This window comes from Podarcis bocagei (genome assembly GCF_964188305.1).
Source record: "Podarcis bocagei genome assembly, chromosome: 16".
Lineage (NCBI taxonomy): Eukaryota > Metazoa > Chordata > Lepidosauria > Squamata > Lacertidae > Podarcis > Podarcis bocagei.
In genome coordinates, this window is record NC_138142.1 from 21,405,891 (window position 1) to 21,429,509 (window position 23,619).

The 23,619-nt window shown below is 46.8% G+C and overlaps 1 protein-coding gene across 1 annotated transcript in view; it reads left to right on the forward strand.

The window, feature by feature from the left end:
- The window catches only part of GCN1 (GCN1 activator of EIF2AK4), a 71,179-nt gene that overhangs the window by 13,529 nt on the left and 34,031 nt on the right, over positions 1-23,619 (forward strand). The window contains exons 16-37 of the mRNA XM_081175322.1: positions 57-149; positions 701-776; positions 1,132-1,291; positions 2,413-2,602; positions 3,797-3,921; positions 5,119-5,297; positions 6,492-6,585; positions 8,108-8,221; positions 10,757-10,955; positions 11,233-11,388; positions 11,903-12,084; positions 13,104-13,184; positions 13,890-14,033; positions 14,373-14,500; positions 14,856-15,045; positions 16,801-16,871; positions 17,742-17,907; positions 18,041-18,235; positions 19,844-20,090; positions 21,626-21,747; positions 22,475-22,589; positions 23,287-23,466. Coding sequence (XP_081031448.1) covers positions 57-149; positions 701-776; positions 1,132-1,291; positions 2,413-2,602; positions 3,797-3,921; positions 5,119-5,297; positions 6,492-6,585; positions 8,108-8,221; positions 10,757-10,955; positions 11,233-11,388; positions 11,903-12,084; positions 13,104-13,184; positions 13,890-14,033; positions 14,373-14,500; positions 14,856-15,045; positions 16,801-16,871; positions 17,742-17,907; positions 18,041-18,235; positions 19,844-20,090; positions 21,626-21,747; positions 22,475-22,589; positions 23,287-23,466 — 3,207 coding nt within the window. The remainder of the gene's footprint in view (positions 1-56; positions 150-700; positions 777-1,131; positions 1,292-2,412; positions 2,603-3,796; positions 3,922-5,118; positions 5,298-6,491; positions 6,586-8,107; positions 8,222-10,756; positions 10,956-11,232; positions 11,389-11,902; positions 12,085-13,103; positions 13,185-13,889; positions 14,034-14,372; positions 14,501-14,855; positions 15,046-16,800; positions 16,872-17,741; positions 17,908-18,040; positions 18,236-19,843; positions 20,091-21,625; positions 21,748-22,474; positions 22,590-23,286; positions 23,467-23,619) is intronic.

Genomic DNA, 23,619 nt, shown 5'->3' on the forward strand with positions numbered 1-23,619 from the left:
GCCTCCTCTTCTTTTTGTTATCTACATGGCCACAATCTCTTTCTTTTCCTCTCCAGAGAACAAACTGAGCAGCTTCTGGCCCCTCGTTCTGGATGAGAAAAAGCAGGTTTTCACTTCTGAGAAGTTCCTGCAGTCTGCATCAGAGGAAGGTGAGCTGGATGCCTTTGCTTTAAGGGGTCATCCTCAGGTTTTGCAAAGGCTTAATATGCACAGTTCTGCCTCTCTTGTTTCTTTGTTCTTTGGGATCAGATGTCTTTTTTAGTTAAGAACTTTAGCAAGAAAACATCAACTGAAAACATATGGGAATACTGATAACATCATAGTAAATTAAACACAGTGTAAGGTTGTACATTGTCATGAAGCATATTATTCTGGAACATCACAAAAAAAACCTCAATCTCTTCATAAACTTATTGGATCCAAAAGGATCCAGTCCTTTATGATGACAATAAAACTAAGCTGCTATAAAAGAATACATGTAAATCAACCAAGTGCCTCTTTTTTAATTTTTTTGTTTTTAAATTATTTGAATATTGTGCCTGCAATATCTTAGGCAAACCTTTTGTAGCTGTTAAGTTGCTTTTTTTGAAAGGAAAGCTGTGATTCTCTTGGGGAAATGACTTTACGCTTGTAGGTATGGTATGGTGAATGCAACAAGGCTGGCTTTCACGCCTTTTGTTTTTTTCCTCCCCTCCTGCAGCAATGTGCACAGTTCTGCAGCTAACAGAACGCCTCCTCTTGGACCATGAGCATCGACTACCTGGGGCTAAAGTCCAGTACGTATAGCTTGGTCTCCGTCTATTGCTTATCATCAAACTCTTGAACCTTCCTCTGAGGTTGAGGGCACCCCCAGAACTTTGCACAAAAGGCTGGTATGCTTTGGGTCATGATCACACTGTTGTTGACTGCTTGCCTCCTCCCCATACCGAATCAGACCATTGGCCCATCTAGCTCAGTACTGTGTACACTGACTGGCAGCAGCCTCCATGGGTTTCCAGATGGGACATTCCCAGCCCTAGATTGAACATGGGACCTTCTGCATGCAAATCAGATGCTCTGCCCCTGGCACATGTCTCTCCTCCCTCTTATGTCTCTCTCTCCTTCCCCTCTACCTTTTTTTCTCGCTTTCAGGCAATATCACAAAGCCCTGGCTGCAGTCCTCCTCAGCCGATCATGGGGTGTCCGAAGGCTCGCCCAGCAGACTGTGAGGAAGCTCCTGTCTTTGCCCAGAGGGTTCAAGTTGGCTTATGGGCTCTTAGAAGAGCTGAAAGTAGTGCTCAGTTCTCACAAGGTAAAGTCCATACAACTTTTGGGACAAGGTCCAGCCTTTTAAAGGCCTCCATCCTGAGGTTCATGGAGGCTAAGGCTAATATCCACAATGGCTAGATTCTGTCTCCACTGCTGGAGGGAGCGTACTTCATGGGGATGTAGGTGGCGCTGTGATCTAAAGCACTGAGCCTCTTGGGCTTGCCGATCAGAAGGTTGGCGGTTCGAATCCCCGTGACAGAGTGAGCTCCCGTTGCTCTGTCCCAGCTCCTGCCAACCTAGCAGTTCGAAAGCACACCAGTGCAAGTAGATAAATAGGTACTGCTGCGGCAGGAAGGTAAATGGTGTTTCCTTGCACTCTGGCTTCCATCATGGTGTTCTGTTGCGCCAGAAGTGGTTTTGTCATGCGGGCCATGTATGACCCGGAAAGCTGTCTGAGGACAAATGGCGGCTCCCTCAGCCTGAAAGCGAGATGAGCTCCCTACCCCATAGACACCTTTGACTGGACTTAACAGTCCAGAGGTCCTTTACCTTTTTTACCTTTACGGGGGCAAAATTTACATCTATTGCTTTGCTATGCAATATTGTGCAAGAGAGGGGATTGTTTTTGTTGCATTCAGGTCTGGTTTGCAGGCTTCCCATAGACATCCGCTATTCATTCAGCCTTTATTTGGATAATTTAGACAACAAGACTGTAAAGGAGAAAAAAAGAAAACCATCCATAAAACATTGATAATCCAAACATATTAAATACATAAAACATCTAAAAGATCCATTAGCCACCATTAAGTACATTTACGTAGTTTTAGATTTGACTTTTAAAATCTTGGCTAAATAATCCTGAAACAATCTCAATAATTTTGGGTAATACCCTCAGCAGATAATTGGATTACAAATTATTTGCAAGTAGATACTTTGAGCTTCAATGGAGTTGCCAGTTGATGGGGACTACAGGAGGGGGAAACTGTTTCTGTTGGGTCGCAGGCTTCCCACTCTGAGAACAGGATGCTGGGCTGGTTGGGCCTTTTAGCCTGATCCTGAAGTCAGACTCCTGCTGCATTCGGCTGTGCTTTACTCTACAAGACTTGGATCGACGTTCTCTCTACACTCCAGCACTTGTCTTACTATTGCATTTATATTCGTCAGGTACTGCCCACCGAGGCCTTGCTCACCGAGACAGGAGAGCTGTCAGAACAAGGAAAGACCTACATCCCTCCTCGTGTCCTCCAGGAGACGCTGTGCATGATCTCTTGCGTGTCGGGGCTGGAGGGCGATCCAGAAGAGAAGGAAAAGTTAGCCTTGGAAATGTTGCTAGTAAGCAATCACCCTTCTCTAGGTGAGTAGGAGAGGGGAAAGTTCCCAGTATGTTATTCTTTGAAGGAGAACTACTTGAAAATGGTACAGATGGTATTTAACTCTGAGTAGGCTTGCTAAGAGGGGACGTGGCTGGTGCTGTGGGTTGAACCACAGAGCCCAGGGCTTGCCGATCAGAAGGTCGGCGGTTCGAATCCCCGCGAGGGGGTGAGCTCCCATTGCTCGGTCCCTTCTCCTGCCAACCTAGCGGTTCAAAAGCATGTCAAAGTGCAAGTAGATAAATAGGTACTGCTCCGGTGGGAAGGTAAACGGCATTTCTGTGCGCTGCTTTGGTTCGCCAGAAGTGGCTTAGTCATGCTGGCCACATGACCCGGAAGCTGTATGCCGGCTCCCTCGGCCGATAAAGTGAGATGAGCTCCGCAACCCCAGAGTCATCCGCAAATGGATCTAATGGTCAGGGGCCCCTTTACTCTTTACGCTTGCTAAGATGTATAATGAGATTGAATCAGGTAAGTGCTGGAGATGCAAAGAGGTGGAGGGAACGTTTTTTTCACATGTGGTGAACTTGTAAAAGGGTAAAAGAGTATTGGGAAGTAATCCATAATGAACTGAAAAAACGTTTAAGCGTTCTTTTCCAAAAAAACAAACAGAATCCTTTTCCTTGGGAATAAGTCAGACTGAAATTCCCAGGTGTCAAAAAAGGTTATTTATGTATGGTACTACTGTGGCCCGTGTTTGGTTAGCCCCAAAATGGAAAACGAGCGAGGTCCCCGCTAAAGAAAAATGGCAACTTAAGCTGACAGAATATGTGCAGCTTGCAGACTTAACATATAGAATAAGAGACCAAAAAGAACATACATTTAGAGAAGATTGGTAAACGTTTGTTGAATATATGGGGGAAAATTGTGTACACATGAAAACGTTGGCAGCATTAAGATAAATTCAACAGTGTAAATAAGTTTTGATGGATGCAATAACGGAATACTGAATGGTTTAGTTTTTGTAAAAATATGCAGGGATATATGATATGCAAATTGAACCATGGAAAGAGAAGAAGGGAAATCCTTGATATTTTTAGGATGGTAAAATGAGTATTTTAAAATGTAAAACAGAAAATTTAATTATATATTTTACCAGTTGGGTATGTGACGGAAGCAGGGTCTGTTGTGCCTCTTGTAAGTCTCTCCCTCCCTCTTTCCTTGTTTCTCCCTTTCAGTAACAGGGCAGTCTGGCCTTTGGACAGCCCTCCTGATCAAGATGAAACTGGACCCTGTCGATTTCATCGCTAAGTACCTGGAAAAGATCTTTGACCGGATTGTCACCCAGAGCCCCATGAATGAGGTGACTGGGTTTGATTCTTCTGCAGAGGTTTTCAAGGGCATCCTGGGCTGAGAGATGATGAAACTGCCGTAGTCGACACAAACTGCGGTCCACTTAATTTCAGTACTGCCAACTCTCCAGAGGCGGGGGAACTTTTTACAGGCTGGAAGCCTCATTCCCTTCTTGGCATCCTTTCAAGGGCTACATGGTGTGTGTGTGGGGGGGGGGGCTAGAGGCGAAGGTAGGCAGAACAGTAAGCTAGTTTTTCCACCCCACCCCCAGCAGGAGGCATAATCTGAGTTCAAGGGCACATTCCAGACAGGCAAAGCTACTCAAGGTGGGTGCAGAGGGCCAGCCAGAGAGGTTTAGAGGGCTGTATGTGGTCTGGGGGCCCAAGGCTCTCCCCACACCTGGTCCACTCTGAACAGGCTCTCCAGGGGTGCAGGCAAAGGGTCTCTTTTTGATCTGTTGCTTATAAATTTTAATTGGAAATGGCAGGGATTGGATCTGTGGCTTTCCCTCCTGCAGAGCTGATGATGCTCTATCACTGATCTGTGCTCCCTTCCTAAATGCTTCTTACTGGACCTAGTGTGATAAGATTTTAGACCTGGGGGTTGCGGGTTGAAAAATCTTGCCGATGCTGCTTCTCTCCCATCTGCAAAAGGACACAGAGACCACAGGTACATGCAGTGAAGAGTGCTGCAGATCAGCCCCAAGTGTTGAGAGACTATTATCTTGTTGTTGTTTAGTCGTTTAGTCGTGTCCGACTCTTTGTCGGGACAAGAGCACGCCAGGAACTCCTGTCTTCCACTGCCTCCTGCAGCTTGGTCAAACTCATGACCAAACTTCGAGAACACTGTCCAACCATCTCGTCCTCTGTCGTCCCCTTCTCCTTGTGCCCTCCATCTTTCCCAACATCATGGTCTTTTCCAGGGAGTCTTCTCTTCTCATGAGGTGGCCAAAGTATTGGAGCCTCAGCTTCACGATCTGTCCTTCCAGTGAGCACTCAGGGCTGATTTCCTTAAGAATGGATGTGTTTGATCTTCTTGCAGTCCATGGGACTCTCAAGAGTCTCCTCCAGCACCATAATTCAAAAGCATCGATTCTTCGGCAATCAGCCTTCTTTATGGTCCAGCTCTCACTTCCATACATCACTACTGGGATAGTGCTGCAATCCTTGACAAGTGGCTGTTTCCCCTCCCCTTCCTTGTTTCACAGTCGTCCCTGAATGCAGTGGGTCTGCTCTCTGCCCTCTCTCCCAGCCAAGTCCTCCCTCAGGTCATCAGCACCATCTCTGCCTTTCTAGAAAACCCAGCTCTGTGTCTTGTGACCCAGGAGGAGTTTGCTATCATGAAGACGCCCGAAGGGGAACTGTATGACAAGTCCATCTTGCACAGGTGAGGATGAGCACTTGGATACAGGAAGCTGCCTTATACTGAGCCAGGCCATTGGTCCATCTAGCTCAGTGTTGTCTACACTGACTGGCAGCAGCTCTCCCGTTCCAGACAGGGAACCTTTTGCTAACCCTACCTGGAGATACCAGGAATTGAACCTGGAATCTTCTGCATGCAAAGCAGATGTTTTGCCATTGAGCTACAGCCCTCCTTATTTTTGACAGGCCATTACAGGTTTCCAAAGCACTTTTAGGAGAAAAAAATCTCTTTAATCAATACATATATGCCACTAACCTATGGACCTTTTGTACACACAGCACTAAGCGATGACCCGTCCCCTTGAAATGTGTGTGGCATAACAAACCACCACTATCTAAAGCGCTTTGATCTGTGGAACTGGCACTGTTACAAGTGAAACATGATACTCGTTCTGCACTTGTAAGAAATAAATCTTTTAGTGTAGCAATGCTTAAACTTCAGAACTCCCTGCATATTGACATCAGGCATGCACCTTTGCTGTACTTTTTTGGTGCCTGCTTAAAATGTTTCTGTTTAGGCAGGCCTGTCCAAACATGTAGAAGTTACATGTGTCTGAATCTTTTCCCCTTATTGTTGATTTCCATAAGTTTTTAAAATCTCTTTTTAGCTGTCATATATATAGAGATACAGTGGTGCCCCGCAAGACGAATGCCTCGCAAGACGGAAAACTCTCTAGACGAAAGAGTTTTCCGTTTTGGAGGTGCTTCGCAAAACGAATTTCCTATGGGCTTGCTTCGCAAGACGACAATGTCTTGCAAGTTCCTGCTGGTTTTTTTCCCTCCCCCCCTTTTTTCTAAGCCGCTAAGCCGCTTATCAGCTGATCCAATCAGCAGATAAGCCGCTAAAAGCCGTCAATAGCGCTAATCCGCTAATCCGTCAATGGGCTTGCTTCACAAGACGAAAAAACCGCTAGACGAAGAGAATCACAGAACGGATTCTTTTCGTCTTGCGAGGCACCACTGTATATAGTTTGTGTAAAATGCTTAGAGTGGTCTTTATCACAGTTAAACCGTATATACCGTACTTTTTGTTTAAATAAATAACAAATATTAATTTTTTTCTGTTCTTTTGTGGTAGCTGTAATTGAAGCTGATAACCTGAGATGATTTCACTGGATTGTGCTAATCTCTCTCTCTCTCTCTCCTTTGCTGTCTTCAGCGCTCAGCAAGACAGCCTGAAAAAGGCCAACATGAAGAGAGAAAACAAAGCTTATTCTTTCAAGGAGCAGATCATTGAACTGGAGCTGAAGGAGGTGAGGTCTTGCATGGTGGATAATGCCATATTTAGGTCTAATATAAGCCCTGTTTTAAAGCAACTGTACTGGTTGCCCCCCTTAGCATTTAATGTTTGTTGTTTTATTATGCTCTTATATATGCTGTAAGCTGTCCAGAGTGCAGCTTCTGCTGCTTCTGCTTCTTCTTCTTCTTCTTCTATATTACAGTCGTACCTTGGTTCTCAAACGCCTTGGTACTCATACGTTTTGGCTTCCGAACGCCAAAAACCTGGAAGTAAGTGTTCCAGTTTTTGAGCGTTTTTTGGAAGGCGAACATCTGACGCAGCTTCTACTTGAGTGCAGGGAGCTCCTGCAGCCAATTGGAAGCTGCGCCTTGGTTTTCGAACATTTCGTAAGTCAAAAGGACTCCTTGAATGGATTACATTCGAGAACCAAGGTACGACTGTACAGTGGTACCTCGGGTTACATACGCTTCAGGTTACAGACACTTCAGGTTACAGACTCCGCTAACCCAGAAGTAGTACCTCAGGTCAGTGGCGTAGCGTGGGTTCTCAGCACCCGGGGCAAGGCAAGTAATTTGCGCCCCCTAACCCGTGGATTTTACCACTCGAGTCTCTTCCGCGCCCTCCCCCAGATGTTGCGCCAGGTGCAGCAGGCCCCCCTGCACCCCCCACGCTACGCCACTGCTCCCACCACAAGTCTTCAGGACAGCCATCCGAAGGCTGGCGCGGGGAGAAGGTCTCTCCGCCCCACCGCCAGCCTTCGGAGGAGGTCCGAGGACAGTGGGGTTCCTGCTTCCTCGAGGAGGGCCGGCCAAACGCGCCCCCCAAATGTTGCGCCCGGTGCGGCCGGCACCCCTGGCACCCCCCACGCTACGCCACTGCCTCAGGTTAAGAACTTTGCTTCAGGGTGAGAACAGAAATCGTGCTCTGGCGGCGCAGCGGCAGTGGGGGGCCCCATTAGCTAAAGTGGTGCTTCAGGTTAAGAACAGTTTCAGGTTAAGAACGGACCTCCGGAACGAATTAAGTACATAACCCGATGTACCACTGTATTATTATTAAAGCCCTAAATGACTCAGGCATGGACTGGAGGAAAGTTGGATTTCAGATCTTCACTCAGTTCTGCAGGGGTTTTTTTTGGGAACACTCACCTTTTCTCAAGCCTGAAGAGCCACTTCTCAGGGGATAACAGGGAAAGCATCCCATGTAAAGCTCCCTGAGTTTCTGGGAGAGAAGGGGAAAGAAAATGAAGATGAAAAGAAGACTGAATAGTTTTAAGTTGCATCAAGAGCCTTTTGGGTAGCGTTTGATGAGCCACCTTTGATAAACTAAGTCAGATTGCATAGAGCTAGGTGTTTTCTTTCTTTCTTGCTGCTGTCGTCCTGAGCTTGTCTGTCTCTGGACACAACTCCCAATTCACTCTCATTTTCTCTCCCATCATGTTGTTCGTTGTCTTTGAACTGCTGAAGCTGCTTCCTTTGGCGGGAATGCTGCCACCCGCTTCCCCGTTATAACCAAAAAGATGGTTTTCTCTTCTGCAGGAGATTAAGAAGAAGAAGGGGATAAAGGAGGAGATCCAGCTAACCAGCAAACAGAAGGAAATGCTGAATGCCCAGCTGGAAAAGGAATCTCAGACCAGGAAGCAGTTGAAAGAGGTAAGCTATAGCTGGGCCTAATGTTAAGAATGTAAGAGGAGCTTGCTGGATCAGGCCACGGGCCCAGCATGTTCTCGCAGTGGCCAGCCAGATACCTGTGGGTGTTACAGGAAAATCCTTGGGCTCCCTTGGATTGTCAAACAAAGACACCAGCCAGGAATATAGTAGTAGTAGCAATAATAATAATAATAATTTTTTATTATTTATACCCCGCCATCTGGCTGGGTCTCCCCAGCCACCCTGGGTGGCTTCCAACAAAATATTAAAATACTGTAATACATCAAACATTAAAAGCTTCCCTAAACAGGGCTGCCTTCAGATGTCTTCTAAAACTCTGGTAGTTGTTCTTCTCCTTGACATCTGGTGGGAGGGCGTTCCACAGGACAGGTGCCACTACCGAAAAGGCACTCTGCCTGGTTCCCTGTAACTTGGTTTCTCGCAGCGAGGGAACCGCCAGATGGCCCTCAGTGCTGGACCTCAGTGTATATAGGAGCAAAACAGCAGCCTGTAGGCCTGATCTTTATTCAAAAGACTGTTGCAACAGGACTTCCACCCACCACATGGAATAATAATAATAATGATAATGATAATAATAATAATAATAATAATAATAATAATAATAATAATAATGATGATGATGATAATAATAATAATAATAATAATAATAATAATAATAATAATAATAATAAACTTTATTTATATCCCGCCCTCCCCAGCTGAAGCCGGGCTCAGGGCGGCTAACAACAATAAAAATAAAATAGTACAACATTCTAAAATCATTCATTATAAAATTAATTCAAATCAAATTGATGGCAACCATTGGGCTAGAGATTCTATGAAGATTGCCAAAGGAGGGAGTCAGGCTGTGCCCTGACCAAAGGCCTGGTAGAACAGCTCTGTCTTGCAGGCCCTGCGGAAAGATGTCAAGTCCTGAACAAAAGGGTGCCCCTTCTTTTATAAGCTTCTCCTTTTCCCGCAAACCCCTTTGGTGAAGCTTCATGCACGCATCACAGATACATCATACATATGTCACAAAGGGGGAGGGGTTTTCTTGCCCCCAACCCTCCCTCGCCCTCCACTTTACACCCATCAAGTGATAAGAATGGAAGTATTTACAAGTTCCTGCTTTTCCCTGCTCAGGTAATCATACTTCTTTGTCCTGACCCAGAACCTAATCCATTCCTGGATGGTTTTCTATTGTCCACAGGATGACTACCTGTCTGGCACCCATTTGCCAGGATGCCAGTGATTATCTCTTATTTAAGAGGCTGCTGTGTACATGATCCTGGATTTCAGGGATTATGGCTATCTTTTACCAGTTTCCCAAGTCCCCCTCCTTTGGTAGCCATCTTTTCCCTGAGTAAAACGAAGTTGGAAAGGTGTCGATTTGGGTGGTGGTGGTCTGGGGGTGCAATGTCCCGTTTAACTGGAAACAAAACCCCACCACCACCTTTATAAAAATTCCGGTCACATGGGAAACCCACAAGCAGGATCTGAGCACATGAGATTTCTCCCCTCCGGCATTGATATGAGAAGGGCTGGGGAGAGACCTTTAAATTATAAGCAAGAATAGGGTCTTTCCTCTGAACTGGCACATTTCCACACGCAAGGGCAATGTTTGCTTCCTGGCCAGTTGCTGTTGTTTTAATTAATTTAATTTAATTTTAAAAATAATGTGGGCTGGATCACACAGAAGAGGGTAGCCTAGCCCGTTGCAGAGATATGTCAACAAATTGTTACCTGTTGCCTCTGAGGACCCTCTTGACTCTGTCTCTAAAGACCAGCCCTTCCATCTCCCATTAGCAGATCAACCACCCCACCATATCCACTGGTCACCAGCTGCTGCTGCTGTGGTCCAATATTGTCATGCCATCTGTTTTTGGGTCAGCAAGTCCCCTTTCCCCTCTTACTGTGCTGAGAATATTGATAAAGGAAGAATATTGATAAAGGAAGAAAATACAGCCTCTCCTGGTATGCCCCACAGAGAAACCTACGGTCTGCAAATAATAACATCCTCAAGGTCCCAGGCCTCAGAGAGGTTAGGCTGGCCTCAACTAGAGCCAGGGCCTTCTCGGCTGCGGCTCCAATCTGGTGGAATGCTGTGTCACAAGAGACTAGGGCCCTGCGGGACCTGACATCTTTCCGCAGGGCCTGCAAGACAGAGTTGTTCCGCCAGGCCTTTGGTCAGGGCGCAGCCTGACTCCCTCCTCTGGCAACCTGCACAGAATTTTGCTTAATTGGTTGCCATCAATTTGATTTAATTAATTTTTATAATGAAATATTTTTAGATTGTGTGACTATTTGACTGTTTGATTATTTGATTGTTGTTAGCCGCCCTGAGCCCGGCTTCGGCTGGGGAGGGCGGGATATAAATAAAATTTTTTATTATTATTATTATTATTATTATTATTATTATTATTATTATTATTATTAGAAAGGATTGTGCTTATGGGTGTGTGGGTGTGTTAGTTCAAAGCTTGGCTGCTTCTTTCAAGATTGCCTTTTGCCAGTAACCACCACAGTGTTCTATTGCAGCTTGACAATGAATTGGAATCAATGCTGGGTCTCCTGGATGCTGTTCTAAAGAGGAACCCTCCTGGTCTCTCCCAGTACATCCCCAGTCTCATAGGCTTCTTCCTGCCTCTGCTGAAGTCCCCTCTGGCGGCTCCAAGGATTAAGACCCCTTTCCTTTCTTTGGCATCCTGTGTGATGCCTGATCGGTTGAAGACTTTTGGTTAGTGTTCTGCTTTGTGTGTGTTTATATCATCTATCTATCTATCTGTAGCTATCTGTCTGTCTGTCTGTCTGTCTGTCTGTCTATCTATATCTGTAGCTATCTGTCTGTCTGTCTGTCTGTCTCTATGATGGGGGGAAACCCAGATAAGTTAAGCTTTTGTAGCATAAATCTGCAAAACTACAAACAAACGTAGATTGGGGTAGCCAGCCAGGGTGCCTTCCCCCCTCCTCAATTTTGGTGCTGGACTTACAACTCCCTTCACCCCTTTCCCCAGGTACTGTAGTGAGTCACGTGACCTTGAGGATGATAAAGCCTGAGTGTGTTTTGGACGAATCCTGGTGCCAAGAGGACCTGCCCACTGCTGTGACCAGAGTGGTGACTTTGTTGCACACGCACACTGTGCCTGTCCGGATGAGCAAGGGAGAGGCAGGTGAGGACCCGCTTCTGATTTTTTCCACCTGATTTGGTTGCTAAGCAGTGCCTCCTCGCTCCTCCCCGAGCAGCTGACTCGAAGAAGAAGAAGAGGAGTTTGGATTTGATATCCCACCTTTCAATCCCCTAAAGGAGTCTCAAAGCAGCTAACCATCTCCTTTCCCTTCCTCCCCCACAACAAACACTCTGTGAGGTGAGTGAGGCTGAGAGACTTCAGAGAAGTGTGACTGGCCCAAGGTCACCCAGCAGCTGCATGTGGAGGAGCGGGGAAGCGAACCCGGTTCCCCAGATTAGGAGTCTACCGCTCTTAACCACTAGACCATACTGACTCTCTACTGAGAACAGAATGAACTCTTTAAGTTATGAACTGAATGATCACTGCTGTTGCTCTCCCAACAAGTCAGCCATGCCCATTGATTTCAGCAGATCTACTCTGTCAATGGCCGACGTTGGCCTGTATGGGCATGTCCTTCTGCGTCTGTATCTCCCCTCTTCTTTTCTGCCTGTTGCAGGTCCCGTGCCATTAACGGCCCCAGCCTTTTCCTTAGTCTTCCCTCTCCTCAAAATGGTGCTGCTGGAGACTCCCAACGACAGTGAAGAGAAGGAGGAGCTGTTGGTCAAGGCTCTGCAGACGATCACGGTCCATGCTCAGCTGAGATCATCTTCCAGCAGCCAGAGTTTGCTGGTGGACGAGGTCAGTGTTTTCCATGGGGTTGCATCATCTTCAGAAAGCAAGCTGCCATTTTTACTTGGTGGCAGACAGATGTGCCCTACCCCCCCCCCCAGGAGGTTCAAAGGAAGCTGAAAATGCACAGCCAAACAAAGCTGATGCAAGTGTTGAGATACTTTCCTTCTCATCACATCCCTCCTCCTCTGCCTCTTTGTCTTGAGAGCCGCCTCCCTCTCCTGACCCCAGATGCAACATACAACAGCTTGTAGCCATAGAAGAACAGGAAGTACTTCAACATGAATTTAAAAAGTTGTAACATTAATGCAACTGAACAGAGTTACAGTGGTACCTTGGTTCTCAAACTTAATCCGTTCCAGGAGTTGGTTCGACTCCTGAAACCGTTCGAAAACCAAGGCACGACTTCTGATTGGCTGCAGGAGATTCCTGCAGGCAAGCAGAAGCCGCGTCGGATGTTGGGCTTCCGTAAACCGTTCACAAACCAGAACAGTTCCGGGTTTGCGGCGTTTGGGAGCCAAGCCGTTTGAGAACCAAGGCACCACTGTATTTCCTGGATTTGGGTGTTACATTTTAGTATTCAACCGCTATTTTAGCGATGTATCGATTCACATTTTGTTCTGTTGTAAGCTGCTTTGAAAAAGCAACATACACAGTATATTTCTGTGTGTAAGACTAGGTTTCCCCCCCTAAAAAAGAATGTCAAAAATTAGGGGGCGTCTTACACACAGATACATCTCCCCCATTTTCTTAAATCGTGAGTCCCCCAAAATATACATGGGGTTGTCTTATAGACGGAAAAATATGGTAAATGTAAATAATAACAGCAACTTAGTAAATCGACTAGTATGTAAATTTTGTTAAGTACATAAAATACAGAGTGCTCACCTTCTGTGTGCCATTCCAAATCCCCCAGCTTCATTGCATGATGAGGATGATTATTCATTGTTGGTTGGGCAGTTGCCTTTTTTTAAATGACAATTGTTTGCATTTCTCTTTTGCCCCTCTTTCCCCCGGTCACCTGTCAGAACGGACCCGAGTTACTGCCTCGCACAGAGATGCTGCGGCTCCTGAGTAAAGTGATCGGGACAGGCTCTCCACGCTTACAGGTGAGCTGGCCACCCATTCTAGTACAGCAACAGCTCGCATACCAGATGCAGAGCCCCCGTAGCTCTTTTTATCTGGTCTTTGTTGGTCCTGTTAAACCTGTATTCGGCTCCCATACTTCTAATGTTAACTGTCTTCCGGGTTTTCTGTACAGTGCCCGTATTAATATGTTATGCAGTGCCTGAGTACATTGTGAGCCGGTGTGGCACAGTGGTTAGAGTGCTGGACAAGGATTTGGGAGACGAGGGTTCAAATCCTCACTCGGCCATGAGGCTCACTGTCTCTCAGCCCTAACCTACCCCACAGGGTTATTGTGGGGATAAAATTGAGAGGGGAGGAACTATGGATGCTACCTTGAACTCCTCGGAGGAAAGATGGTTTATGAATGCAATTGATTGATTCACTCATGGATTTTCCAGTTTGGTGCCATTAATGAGATTATGTTTAGGTATCTACTGAAAACAATTGTGCTTTCCCTTGAGGGTGCAACCCGGCCATTCATGGAATATCAATTTTATATCTGATGGAATTGCTTTGTTGTTGTTTTGGTTCCATGGTTTTTAGTTGGTTGAATCAGTTTTTATTTCTTCCAGAGTGTGTTTTAATGTTCTTCTTGTGCCCCTCTGGTGGCTTTGTGCCTATGAATTTGTATGGCAACAATTATATTCCTTCGCTGTCTGATTTTAAGCTCTCTTGCCTCTTGTCAGGTCTTGGCTTCCAATGCCCTGACCGCCCTGTGTGCCAGCAGCAGTGGAGAGGACGGCTGTGCCTATGCAGAACAGGAAGAAGTGGATGTGTTACTCCAAGCCCTTCAGTCCCCGTGCATGAATGTCCGAGATGCAGCCCTCCGGGTCAGTTGGGACCTCTTTCCAGCCAGCACAGGGGAGGAGGTGGGGGGATGGGTGGCTTCCCATCCAACACTGGAGGAAGATACGTTTGTGGAGCTGTATTAGGGAATCCCAGGCCTGGGGGCCTAATGTGGCCCTCTGGGTCTGCATGCCTGGTTCTCAGAATGCGGCACCCCCTCCCAATCTTGCTGCAAGCGTGTGCCTGCAAAGTAATACCTGAACAGCCTTAATGCATGCATTTGCAACCCCTGGAAAGGGGACGTCACTTCTCATGGCAGTTTTGGAATACAAAGGGGCTGGGGAGGAAGGCTTTCTACTGACTTGTCCTGTTCTGATCTTCAGGGCTTGATGGAGCTGCAGTTGGTGCTGCCAACGCCGGACAGCGATGAGAAGAATGGGATGAACCTTTTGCGCCGTCTCTGGGTGGTGAATTTCGACAAGGAAGAAGCAATCAGGACGCTGGCCCAGAGGTGAGAATTTGCTGTCCCACCAAAGAGATGCTCTTGTTTGTTTGTTTTTTGCACCAGATACACATTGCTCAAATGTCAGATGATGCTTCTCCGCCAGGACCTGAGGAAGTGCTTTGACCAATGAACATAGGAAACTGCGTCTGCAGAGTATTGCCTAACAAATGGAACCCTCCTAAGTCTTGCCAGGGCCTAACAATTATTGGCCCACCTTGACGCAGAGGCAGGCTTTTTCACTGGTCGCAGCTTGGTTGTGGAACGCGCTACCTGCTGAAAACTCCCCTCGTCACTGCCTGATACGAGACAGGGGTGGCTCTTTGATACCTGGAGGATGACCTTCGGTTTTCGTCTCTTACAGGCTTTGGGAGTCGATGGGTCTGGAGTTGCAGCCTGACATCTGTTCGGTCCTCATTAAAGATGTCATCCACTACGAGGAAGCCGTGCGCCAGGCTGGCGCTGAGGCCCTTTCCAAGAGCGTTGAGCAGTATCGAAGCCAGACGAGGGACGTCATGACCAAACTGATGGAGATCTATCAGGAGAAACTCTATGTAAGCCATTCGTGAGGAGGGGCTGGGGGGAGGTCTAGAGCAAGATTGGGGGGAACCTCTGGCTTAGGGGCTGTGGCACTGAGACCTCTAGGTGTCCCCAGTCCTCGGGACACTCCCTAGGCCATACCTCTCCTCCTCCCAAACTACATTCCTGTGAACTATCCTTGTGTGCTTTCACCTGGCAGCAATGTTTGTTTGTTTGTTTGTTTATTTCCTGCCCATCTGGCTGGGTTTCCCTAGCCACTCTTGGCAGCTCCCAACAGAATATTAAAGATAAAGGTAAAGGGACCCCTGACCATTAGGTCCAGTCATGACCGACTCTGGGGTTGCAGCGCTCATCTCGCTTTATTGGCCGAGGGAGCCGGCGTACAGCTTCCGGGTCATGTGGCCAGCATGACTAAGCCGCTTCTGGCGAACCAGAGCAGCACATGGAAATGCCGTTTCCATTCCCGCCGGAGCGGTCCCTATTTATCTACTTGCACTTTGACGCGCTTTCGAACTGCTAGGTTGGCAGGAGCAGGGACAGAGCAACGGGAGCTCACCCCGTCACGTGGATTCGAACCGCCAACCTTCTGATCGGCAAGCTCTAGACTCTGTGGTTTAACCCACAGCGCCACCCGCGTCCCTGTAGTAGTAGTAGTAGTAGTAGTAGTGGTTTTATTTATTTATTTATTTATTTATACATACATACATACATACATACATACATACATACCCTGCCCATCTGGCTGTGTTTCCCCAGCCACTCTGGGCAGCTCCCAACAGAATATTAAAAACACGATAAAACATCAGACATTAAAAACTTCCCTAAACAGGGCTTCCTTCAGATTTCTTCTAAAAGTCAGATAGTTGTTTATTTCCTTGACATCTGGTGGGAGGGCGTTCCACAGGGCAGGCACCACCACCAAGAAGGCCCTCTGCCTTGTTCCCTGTAACCTCACTTCTCGCACAGAGGGAACCACCAGAAGGCCCTTGGAGCTGGACCTCAGTGTCCAGGCAGAACAATGGGGGTGGAGACGCTCCTTCAGGTATACTGGGTTGAGGCCATTTAGGGCTTTAAAGGTCAGCACCAACGCTTTGAATTGTGCTCGGAAACGTCCTGGGAGCCAAAGAAGGTCTTTCAGGCCCTTCAGTGTCCTTGTTCTGTGATAATGAGGATAAGAAGAGCCTGCTGGGTCAGGCCAATGGTCCACCTAGTCAAGCATCCACTGGCCAGTCAGATGCCCCAATGGGACAGCTCTCCTGACACGGTTACCTGACAAATGATGACCATAAAGCAATATGGTAGTTCAAGCACCAGGTGTGGGGAGAGCAATACTGGTTAAAGCATTGTGGAATAAAACACAACAGAACACAGCAAGAGCCTGGCTGCTGGATCAAATGCCAAATGCCCATCCAGTCTAGCATCCTGTTCTCCCAGTGGCCAAGCAGATGCCCCAATGGGAAGCCTGCAAGCAGGATCCAATCACAGCAGCGTTCTCCCCACTTGTGATTCCCATCATCCAGTACTCATGAGGTGTGCTGCCCTTGACACCATGGCTGGTAGCTCTTGAGTCAGATTCCAGCCACATCTACAGGGCCACAGGTTCCCCACACCCTGGTGTTACAGAGAAACTTATGTCTAGCATGGTGTGCTTCTGTCCCTGCCCCCTCCCTCCCCCTTATTTGTTTTGCACCTGGATTTTGACTGTGTGTTCAGCTTTTATAAGCTCCTTTGCTGGGTTTTCTGACGGAATGTCTGTTTCTCCTGAACAGAGGCCTCCACCGGTTTTGGATGCCCTGGGACGTGTGATATCTGAATCTCCACCCGACCAGTGGGAAGCCAGGTAGTCCTTACTTAAATTAAAATTCTGACTCTCTCTATCCAGCTGAGGTGCTTCAGGTCTCTGACGTTATAAGGCGAGGTGTAAACGTAATAGTTTAAATTGGGGTTTCCCAAACTTGTGTCTCTGGCTGTTTTTTGACTACCATTCCCAGCATCCCTGACCTGGTAGCTAGTAGGGCTGGGCGATACCTGGTTTTCAACATTGCGATATATCACCAGCTAAACATTGCAATATACTGATACAGCACGGTGTCTGAAATAAAGATGAAGCTATGTAGAAGCACTGGTAGGCTTCATGGTTTTTCCTACATTGTGATTTTTGCAAAGTACTAGTTTCTTCTTTTTGCGATCACTCGTAGCCGAGTAAGATTGTCTTCCATAAACACGGTTTTAATAATGAGTCCGTAAGTGACTGTGGAGGCCAATTTTGGATCCACACGTCCTTCCACAGTGGGGATATTGGTTTCCGGGCGGGAGCTGATCACAGTGTGGATTTGTCAAGCGTGTCTTCCTCTTAGCACAGTAGTACTAGCTACACACACACACACACACACACACAACATCATATTGCCAGGTGAAAAATTATGAAACCAATATCACAATAGGGACTTCAAACTGGTTTTGAATGAAATATAGATATATTGCCCAGCCCTAAACCCTGGTTTAAAAACATAGGAACGCAAGAATCTTCCATATGCTGAGTCAGTCTAGCTCAGTACTGACTTAACTGGTCGTGCCTCTCCAGGTTTCAGGCAGGAGACATTCCCAGCCCTACCTAGAAAGACCTGGGACCTTCCTCAGGCAGAGCAGATGCTGCTCTGCCACTGAACCATGGCCCTTCGGAACCATAGCTACCATGTTACCTTTACAGGTGTGGCATTGCGTTGGCCCTGAACAAGCTCTCTGAGCACCTGGACAGTTCGCAGGTGAAGCCTCTCTTCCAGTTCTTTGTACCGGATGCCCTTAACGATCGCAACTCTGAAGTCCGGACGTGCATGCTGGACGCAGCCCTCTCGGCGCTCAATACCCATGGCAAGGTAGGCATTAAGATACATCGGAAGGAAACGGCCTTATATTGACTTGGTCTTTTGGTTCATCTAGCTCACCATTGCGTCCAGGTCTTTGAAATCACGGTTAATGCTATCGTGTGTGTGTCCTACGGCTTTTCAGGACAGTGTCAACTCCCTGCTGCCTGTGTTTGAGGAGTTCCTGAAGGATGCGCCAAACGATGCCAGCTATGATGCCGTCCGGCAGAGTGTCGTCATTCTGATGGGCTCCCTGGCCAAACATTTGGACAAAAGCGATCCGAAAGTCAAGCCGATCGTTGCCAAACTGATAGCAGCCCTTTCCACTCCATCCCAACAGGTAAGCTCTTTCTCTTTTCCTTGACACTTTTGCGGAGACGGGAGCAAGGTATGAGATTTTTTGGGGGCGGGTTCAAAACGCTGAGAAGAGATCTCTGAACCAGTTTTGCATTTTCGGTTCGTTTTGACTCTTTTGGTAGTTTGGTTAATGCAGTAGTCTGCAGGCAGTCCACCAGGGGGCAGTGGCATACCATGAGAAACAAATCAGTTAAACACGCAGCAATAGAATGGTGCTTAAGTATACTATGAAATTTGAAGATTATTGCTTCCCTTTTTGCTTCATTGCAGTGTTATTTTGTCCAAATTGAGGTTGACGTTAACTGGTTTCGCATTGCCTTGTTTCAGACTGCAGTTAATATTAACCACAGTTTGTCAGTTCGGGTGAAATGACAAACTGCGGTTAAGCCAAAGCGAAAGCTTGCTGTCTCCTTTCCCTGGCTGCTTGAGAGGCTTGCTGTGACTCATTTGACTCTACTCGCACTAAACAACGGTTTAGGGTGTTGTGCGAATGTGGTCTTTATCTCTGTGTGGGAGAGCTACAAAAGATTGAAAATGAATTCACGTATGACAGAGGGTCCTGAAAATAGTGAGGTCTTTGAGCTTTGCTTTCAGAATTTGGCTGCCCGTGATACTTTTTCTAAAAAGGAAATAGTAATAAAGAGGCACATTTTGAGGAGGTTGCTCCTGACCTGACTTTGCTCCAGGAGACCCAGGAAGCAGTGTCCCTTTTACCTGGTTTATCTCACGGCCCTTCCTTTCTAAAATGGACTGGTCATCAAATCTTTTTTTTAACCTGTCTTAATTAGGGTCAGTTATAAAAGTGTCTTTTAAACAATGGGGGACAGTAATAAAAAGTGCATTATATTCCATTAGGGAGCAAATCATCCACCTGCCTAATCATACCAAATTCACTGGGATGCGGGTGGTGCTGTGGTCTAAACCACTGAGCCTCTTGGGCTTGCCCATCAGAAGGTCGGTGGTTCGAATCCCATTGCTTTGTCCCTAGCTCCTGCCAACCTAGCAGTTGAAAAGCAAACCAGTGCAAGTAGATAAATAGGTACCGCTGTGGTGGAAAGGTAAATGACGTTTCTGTGCGCTCTGCTTTCTGTTGCGGTGTTTTGTTGTACCAGAAGCAGTTTAGCCATGCTGGCCACATGACTCAGAAAGCTGTCTGTGGACAATTGCTGGCTCCCTCTGCCTGAAAGCGAGATGAGCACTGCAACCCCATAGTCACCTTTGCCTGGACTTAACCGTCCAGTGGTCTTTAAAAAGGTAAAGGTAAAGGGACCCCTGACCATTAGGTCCAGTCGTGGCCGAGGGAGCCGGCGTACAGCTTCCGGGTCATGGGGCCAGCATGACTAAGCCACTTCTGCCGAACCAGAGCAGCGCACGGAAACAGCGTTTACCTTCCCGCCGGAGCGGTACCTATTTATCTACTTGCACTTTGACGTGCTTTTGAATTGCTAGGTTGGCAGGAGCAGGGACTGAGCCACGGGAGCTCGCCCCGTTGTCCTTTTCCTTTACCAAATTCACTTTCTATGACTGGCCCCTGAGTCAGCCCAGGGTAACTTTTGCTTGAATTGCATTCTTGTCACGGTGATCCCTGTAGGTCCAGGAGTCCGTGGCCAGCTGCTTGCCGCCCCTGGTGCCTGCCATCAAGGAGGATGCAGGAGGGATGATTCAGAAGCTGCTGCAGCTGCTGCTGGAGTCCGATAAGTACGCCGAGCGGAAAGGAGCCGCTTATGGGCTGGCTGGCCTGGTGAAAGGCTTGGGCATCCTCTCCCTCAAACAGCAGGAAATGATGGCCACGCTAACAGATGCCATCCAGGACAAGAAGAACTTCCGGCGGCGAGAAGGTGAATTGATTGGCAGATTCTCCCCCTGTTCTCCCCATCTTAACTTATTTAGGACTTCTGCCCCTGATGTGGGTGGGTGTTTTGCTTGCTTGGAACCTCACCCAATGTTCTCTGCTTGCTAGATGACGGGCTCTTGCGCTAAGGGACATGCAAATTTTTCCTTTATTTATTTATTTATGTATGTATGTATGTTTGTTACAAATGCATACATTGTCATATTACATTACAGGGCTTATTATAATAGAATTTCCAACATGCATACAAAGTTTATATACAAAATTTATATACCTTAAAAAAAAAGGGGGGGGGGGAGAAAAAGCAAAGACACAAAACTATTCCAAAATAGTATTTGTACTATTCCAAAATAGTATTTGTACCAGCACTACAGACTGTCAAATCTCGTTGTATATTCCTTTTTTTACAAGTGAATGTACTCTTATTATTTATATTTCTTTACATTTTATCTAATACATTCCTATACTAATATGTACCCTTGATCTTGTTTCTCAACTCAGTTTTTCTCCAGCGTCAATCGAATGCTAGCATAGATAACGTACCTTTACTATATTTTTTAACATATATCTTATCTCTATCCCATTTTCCCATAAATTTTCGTTTTGAATTGCCTCTCAGGCTATTTGTCAATTGGGCCATTTCAGCAAATTCTTGTAGTTTATTATTTTCAGCAAATTCTTGTAGTTTATTAGGGACTTGCAAATTTTAATGTTTCGCAAACAGCAAAGTCATGGCCTGTAGAGGCTCTGTCCTCAGGGAACCATTTCTACATATGTGGATCTGCTGCAGTTCCTGTAGGGATGGGGAACAACAGATCCAGGGGCCACATGTGGCCCTCCAGGCCTTTCTATCTGGCCAGCAGAACCTTACCCAGGATGCACCTCTCACCAGTCATGATCCACCCCCTGTGTATTTTATCTAAATCTATAGCTATCTGCAGTGCTTTTTTTCTTTAAAAAAATATGTTTAGGGGTACTCTCATTTTCCTATTCATGAGGCCAAACTTAGATTCACAAATTGTTTAGGGGTATGTGTACCCCTGCATCCCCCCCCCGAAAAACACACTGGCTATCTGTGTGTGTGTGTATGTATGTATGTATGTATGTATCTGTCTGTCTGTCTATCTATCTATCTGTCTAAAGAAAAAAATTCCTTCCAGTAGCACCTTAAAGACCAACTAAGTTAGTTCTTGGTATGAGCTTTCGTGTGCATGCACACTTCTTCAGATACATGCATGCACACGAAAGCTCATACCAAGAACTAACTTAGTTGGTCTTTAAGGTGCTACTGGAAGGAATTTTTTTATTTTGACTATGGCAGACCAACATGGCTACCTATCTGTATCTGTCTGTCTGTCTGTCTATCTATCATTGCTTTTTCATATACATAATTTATATGACAATAGGCAGCAACAACAATAGCAGCTGGTCTGTTATTTCTTAAAAAGAGTCCTAACTGCAGCTGAAGGCTTGCCAGTCTGCCCCTTGCCCTGATAAAAGCCTTGTTTGCCTCCCATTTAGGGGCCTTGTTCGCCTTTGAGATGCTCTGCAGCATGCTTGGGAAGCTCTTTGAGCCTTACGTGGTCCACGTCTTGCCCCACCTGCTGCTTTGCTTCGGAGACGGGAATCAGTACGTCCGAGAGGTAAGAAGCCCCTGGTGTTCCCAGGGCAGTGGGTTAAGGACGGAAGAAGCATTGGGCTGCTGGATTAGGCCAAAGCCACCCACCCACCCTCTGCCCCAGGTCCAGCCCCTTGTTCCCCACGGTGGAAGTAGCCACCTTACTGCATAAGAACATAAGAAGCACCTGGCTGCAGGATCAGGGTCCTCTCTTCCAGCATGTTGTTCACACTCTGTCCAACCAGATGCTGCTGGACATAATAATCTCTTAATTAGCATACTTACGCAGTAAACACCCAAGAAGGAATTCCTTAAAACTAGGTGAAAATCAGATAAGAGCGCAACTGTATATCACAAGCATAACACCTTAAAAAACATTATGCGGGTCCTGGCTGGAGACAGAGAAACTCGCTCCAGTCTGCTACTGCTGATGAGCGTAAAAATGCATGACAAATAATTGTATGGCGATTCCCTTGCCCCAGGGGCAGCCAGTGCTGAGAACTCCGGATGTTAATGGACTCCAAATTCCATCAGCCCCAGCCAGCATGGCCAGGAATGATGGGAGTTGTAGTTCAACATTCACCTGGAAGACACTGCAGTGGCTACCTCACCTTAGATTTTTGTTTTCTGGTGCCCCCACCCCAGCACACACGGTTCATTGCTGGAGTGAGACTGATCCTCCATAATGTTTGGCTGCTGGATCTTGAAGTGGCTTGAGGCCAGTTGTGACTTCTCCATTTCCTTCCTTTGAGGCCGCGGACGATTGCGCCAAGGCTGTAATGAGTAACCTGAGTGCCCACGGGGTGAAGCTGGTTCTGCCTTCGTTGCTGGCTGCACTTGAGGAGGAGTCTTGGAGAACCAAAGCTGGTAAGAACTTCGGACTGGGTTTGTTTTTTATTTAAGGGAAGGGAGGCTGAATGACAGCTTTTGGAATGGCTGTAACTCCTTCGTTCTTGCGGGAAGATTATACCACCGTTGCCTTATTTTGCTCAGGTATTATTCTCTGCAAAGAGCCATCTTAACTAGGTAGGATCTTTACAGCTTTTGGGAAACCTTAGGCTCTCGAAGTTTATTGTTTAAGTAGTGGTAGCAGCATAGCTGTCAACTTTCAGATTTGAAAATAAGGGATCAGCAGCCTTGAAAAAAAGGGATCAGCAGACTCCCCTGTCCCGGGGACAGTCTATGGGATATCTAACAATCCGGGATAGCAGCAGGAAACAGCGATGGAATAAGGGAATTTCCTGCAAAAAAAGGGAAGGTTGGGTGGCAGGGTCCATTGAGAATGAAATTTAGTCTCTGTTGGTCACTGTTTATCTTAGCTCTCCAAAACCTTTGAAGCTGCATGCATGACTGTGGCTGTAATCCTCTGTACACTTAATTTTGGGGAGGGAGGTCCCACCGAGCTTGGTGAATATGACTTCCTAGTAAGGCTGCCCTGTGGACTGACTATTAACTCTACCTCTATCTATATCTATCTATCTATCTATCTATCTATCTATCTATCTATCTATCTATCTATCTCTATCATTCCATCATTCCCTGCCTTCCTGCTCTTCCCCACCAGGGTCAGTGGAGCTGCTGGGTGCCATGGCTTACTGCGCCCCCAAACAACTCTCCTCCTGCTTGCCAAACATTGTGCCAAAACTCACCGAGGTGCTCACAGACTCCCACGTGAAGGTCCAGAAGGCTGGGCAGCAGGCGCTCCGGCAAATTGGGTCGGTTATCAGGAACCCCGAGATCTTGGGTAAGAGCTTGTAGTTTGTGTTTCTGTGCGGACTAGCATCTTCCTCTTGAGGTGTGCAAGGTGGAACAAATGGGACCACATTGCAAATTAAAAATAAAGCACAATAAAACATGAGATTCAGGGAGCCAGCCACCTAACTCTACCCTACCCTAT